Below are 5229 nucleotides of genomic sequence, written 5' to 3'. Positions count from 1 at the left end.
CGGGGCGACCGATGGGTGATCAATGGGTGATCAATCAATGGGGGATCGATGGGTGATCAATGGGGGATCGATGGGTGATCAATCAATGGGGGATCAGTCAATGGGGGATCGATCAATGGGGGATCAATGGGGGATCAATGTGGCATCAATGGGTGATCAATAGGTGATCAATGAGTGACCAGTGGGTGGCTGGTGGGTGATCAATGGCTGACTGATGGGTGATCAATGGGTGAGCAATGGGGGAGCAATGGGGGATCAATGGGGGAGCAATGGGGGATCAATGGGTGACAGATGGGTGACCAATGGGTGACAGATGGGTGATCAATGGATGATCAATGGGGCATCAATGGGGGATCAATGGGTGATCAATGGGTGATCAACGGGTGATCAATGGGTGATCAACGGGTGATCAATGGGTGATCAACGGGTGATCAATGGGTGATCAACGGGTGATCAATGGGTGATCAACGGGTGATCAATGGGTGATCAACGGGTGATCAATGGGTGATCAACGGGTGATCAATGGGTGATCAACGGGTGATCAATGGGTGATCAACGGGTGATCAATGGGTGATCAACGGGTGATCAATGGGTGATCAACGGGTGATCAATGGGTGATCAACGGGTGATCAATGGGTGATCAACGGGTGATCAATGGGTGATCAACGGGTGATCAATGGGTGATCAACGGGTGATCAATGGGTGATCAACGGGTGATCAATGGGTGATCAACGGGTGATCAATGGGTGATCAACGGGTGATCAATGGGTGATCAACGGGTGATCAATGGGTGATCAACGGGTGATCAATGGGTGATCAACGGGTGATCAATGGGTGATCAACGGGTGATCAATGGGTGATCAACGGGTGATCAATGGGTGATCAACGGGTGATCAATGGGTGATCAACGGGTGATCAATGGGTGATCAACGGGTGATCAATGGGTGATCAACGGGTGATCAATGGGTGATCAACGGGTGATCAATGGGTGATCAACGGGTGATCAATGGGTGATCAACGGGTGATCAATGGGTGATCAACGGGTGATCAATGGGTGATCAACGGGTGATCAATGGGTGATCAACGGGTGATCAATGGGTGATCAACGGGTGATCAATGGGTGATCAACGGGTGATCAATGGGTGATCAACGGGTGATCAATGGGTGATCAACGGGTGATCAATGGGTGATCAACGGGTGATCAATGGGTGATCAACGGGTGATCAATGGGTGATCAACGGGTGATCAATGGGTGATCAACGGGTGATCAATGGGTGATCAACGGGTGATCAATGGGTGATCAACGGGTGATCAATGGGTGATCAACGGGTGATCAATGGGTGATCAACGGGTGATCAATGGGTGATCAACGGGTGATCAATGGGTGATCAACGGGTGATCAATGGGTGATCAACGGGTGATCAATGGGTGATCAACGGGTGATCAATGGGTGATCAACGGGTGATCAATGGGTGATCAACGGGTGATCAATGGGTGATCAACGGGTGATCAATGGGTGATCAACGGGTGATCAATGGGTGATCAACGGGTGATCAATGGGTGATCAACGGGTGATCAATGGGTGATCAACGGGTGATCAATGGGTGATCAACGGGTGATCAATGGGTGATCAACGGGTGATCAATGGGTGATCAACGGGTGATCAATGGGTGATCAACGGGTGATCAATGGGTGATCAACGGGTGATCAATGGGTGATCAACGGGTGATCAATGGGTGATCAACGGGTGATCAATGGGTGATCAACGGGTGATCAATGGGTGATCAACGGGTGATCAATGGGTGATCAACGGGTGATCAATGGGTGATCAACGGGTGATCAATGGGTGATCAACGGGTGATCAATGGGTGATCAACGGGTGATCAATGGGTGATCAACGGGTGATCAATGGGTGATCAACGGGTGATCAATGGGTGATCAACGGGTGATCAATGGGTGATCAACGGGTGATCAATGGGTGATCAACGGGTGATCAATGGGTGATCAACGGGTGATCAATGGGTGATCAACGGGTGATCAATGGGTGATCAACGGGTGATCAATGGGTGATCAACGGGTGATCAATGGGTGATCAACGGGTGATCAATGGGTGATCAACGGGTGATCAATGGGTGATCAACGGGTGATCAATGGGTGATCAACGGGTGATCAATGGGTGATCAACGGGTGATCAATGGGTGATCAACGGGTGATCAATGGGTGATCAACGGGTGATCAATGGGTGATCAACGGGTGATCAATGGGTGATCAACGGGTGATCAATGGGTGATCAACGGGTGATCAATGGGTGATCAACGGGTGATCAATGGGTGATCAACGGGTGATCAATGGGTGATCAACGGGTGATCAATGGGTGATCAACGGGTGATCAATGGGTGATCAACGGGTGATCAATGGGTGATCAACGGGTGATCAATGGGTGATCAACGGGTGATCAATGGGTGATCAACGGGTGATCAATGGGTGATCAACGGGTGATCAATGGGTGATCAACGGGTGATCAATGGGTGATCAACGGGTGATCAATGGGTGATCAACGGGTGATCAATGGGTGATCAACGGGTGATCAATGGGTGATCAACGGGTGATCAATGGGTGATCAACGGGTGATCAATGGGTGATCAACGGGTGATCAATGGGTGATCAACGGGTGATCAATGGGTGATCAATGGGGCATCAGTGGGGCATCAATGGGTCATCAATGGGTGACCAACGAGTGATTGATGGGTGATCAATGGGTGATCAATGGGTGACCAATGGGTGATCAATGGGGGAGCAATGGGTGCTCAATGGGTGATCAATGAGTGATCAATGGGGGACCAATGGGTGACCAATGGGTGATCGATGGGTGATCAATGGGGGATCAATGAGTGATCGATGGGTGACCAATGGGTGATCAATGGGTGATCGATGGGTGACCAATGAGTGCTCAATGGGTGACCAATGAGTGACCAATGAGTGCTTAATGGGTGACCAATGAGTGACCAATGGGTGATCAATGGGTGACCAATGAGTGACCAATGGGTGATCAATGGGTGACCAATGAGTGACCAATGGGTGATCAATGGGTGACCAATGGGTGATCAAGGAGTGATCAATGAGTGATTGATGGGTGATCAATGGGTGACCAATGGGTGATCAATGAGTGATCAATGAGTGATCGATGAGTGATCGATGGGTGACCAATGGGTGATCAATGGGTGATCAATGGGTGATCGGTGGGTGATCAATGGGTGATCCATGGGTGACCGATGGGTGATCAATGGGTGATCAATGGGTGATCAATGGGTGATCAATGAGTGATTGATGGGTGACCAATGGGTGATCAATGGGTGATCAATGGGTGACCAATGGGTGATCAATGAGTGATTGATGGGTGATCGATGGGTGACCAATGGGTGACCAATGGGTGACCAATGGGTGACCAGTGGCTCACGGGAGTGGCCACAGGGCCGTTGGGCAGTGGCGCTGTTGACCCTTGACCCCTTGACCAACGCTTGACCCCATGACCCCACCATTGACCAATCCCTGACCTCTTGACACAACCCTCGCCCCCTTGACCCAACCGTTGACCGACCCTTGACCCCTTGACCAACCCTTGACCAAACCCTTGACCCCTTGACCCAACCCTTGACCGACCCATGACCCCTTGACCCCAGCCATTGACCCATTGACCCAACCCTTGACCCCTTGACCCAACCCTTGACCAACCCTTGACCCCATGACCTCAGCCATTGACCCATTGACCCAACCCTTGACCCCAACCATTGCGACCCCCCGACCCAACCCTTGACCCCTTGACCCCAACCATTGACCAACGCTTGACCCCATGACCCAACCCTTGACCAACCCTTGACCCCTTCACCCCAACCATTGACCAACGCTTGACCCCTTGACCCAACCCTTGACCCCATGACCCAACTCTTGACCCCTTGACCCCAACCATTGACCAACCCTTGACCCCATGGCCCAACCACTGACCCCATGACCCAGCCCTTGACCAACCCTTGACCAAACCCTTGACCTCTTGACCCAACCATTGACCCCATGACCCAACCCTTGACCCCATGACCCAACCCTCGACCCCTTGACCCAACCCTTGACCCCATGGCCCAACCACTGACCCCATGACCCAGCCCTTGACCAACCCTTGACCCAACCACTGACCCGTTGACCCAACCCTCGACCCCATGACCCAACCCTTGACCCCTTGACCCAACCCTTGACCCCTTGACCCAACCCTTGACCTCTTGACCCAACCCTTGACCTCTTGACCCAACCCTTGACCCCATGACCCAACCCTTGACCCCTTGACCCAACCATTGACCTCTTGACCCAACCCTTGACCCCATGACCCGACCCTTGACCCCATGACCCAACCCTTGACCTCTTGACCCAACCCTTGACCCCATGACCCAACCCTCGACCCCTTGACCCATCCCTTGACCCCATGGCCCAACCACTGACCCGTTGACCCAACCCTTGACCTCTTGACCCAACCCTTGACCCCATGACCCAACCCTCGACCCCTTGACCCATCCCTTGACCCCATGGCCCAACCACTGACCCGTTGACCCAACCCTTGACCTCTTGACCCAACCCTTGACCCCATGACCCAACCCTCGACCCCTTGACCCATCCCTTGACCCCATGGCCCAACCACTGACCCGTTGACCCAACCCTTGACCTCTTGACCCAACCCTTGACCCCATGACCCAACCCTTGACCCCTTGACCCAACCCTTGACCCCTTGACCCAACCCTTGACCTCTTGACCCAACCCTTGACCTCTTGACCCAACCCTTGACCCCATGACCCAACCCTTGACCTCTTGACCCAACCATTGACCCCATGACCCAACCCTCGACCCCTTGACCCAACCCTTGACCCCATGACCCAACCCTTGACCTCTTGACCCAACCATTGACCCCATGACCCAACCCTCGACCCCTTGACCCAACCCTTGACCCCATGACCCAACCCTTGACCTCTTGACCCAACCATTGACCCCATGACCCAACCCTCGACCCCTTGACCCAACCCTTGACCCCATGACCCAACCCTTGACCTCTTGACCCAACCATTGACCCCATGACCCAACCCTTGACCCCATGACCCAACCCTTGACCTCTTGACCCAACCCTTGACCTCTTGACCCAACCCTTGACCCCATGACCCAACCCTTGACCCCTTGACCCAACCATTGACC

At 53.2% G+C, this 5229-nt stretch overlaps 1 protein-coding gene across 1 annotated transcript in view; it reads left to right on the top strand.

Moving 5' to 3' along the window:
* LOC108446439 (protein-glutamine gamma-glutamyltransferase K-like) overlaps positions 1 to 178 on the top strand; it is a gene marked incomplete at its 5' end in the record, with an annotated part of 5801 nt that extends 5623 nt beyond the window's left edge. Inside the window, one exon of the mRNA XM_017733049.1 lies at positions 164 to 178. Coding sequence (XP_017588538.1) covers positions 164 to 178 — 15 coding nt within the window. The remainder of the gene's footprint in view (positions 1 to 163) is intronic.
* Positions 179 to 5229: the final 5051 nt, after the last annotated feature.

Source organism: Corvus brachyrhynchos, unplaced genomic scaffold (genome assembly GCF_000691975.1).
Source record: "Corvus brachyrhynchos isolate BGI_N302 unplaced genomic scaffold, ASM69197v1 scaffold725, whole genome shotgun sequence".
Taxonomy (NCBI): Eukaryota; Metazoa; Chordata; class Aves; order Passeriformes; family Corvidae; genus Corvus; species Corvus brachyrhynchos.
Note: the sequence above shows the minus strand (reverse complement) of the source record. Positions and strands in the feature narration are given on the sequence as shown.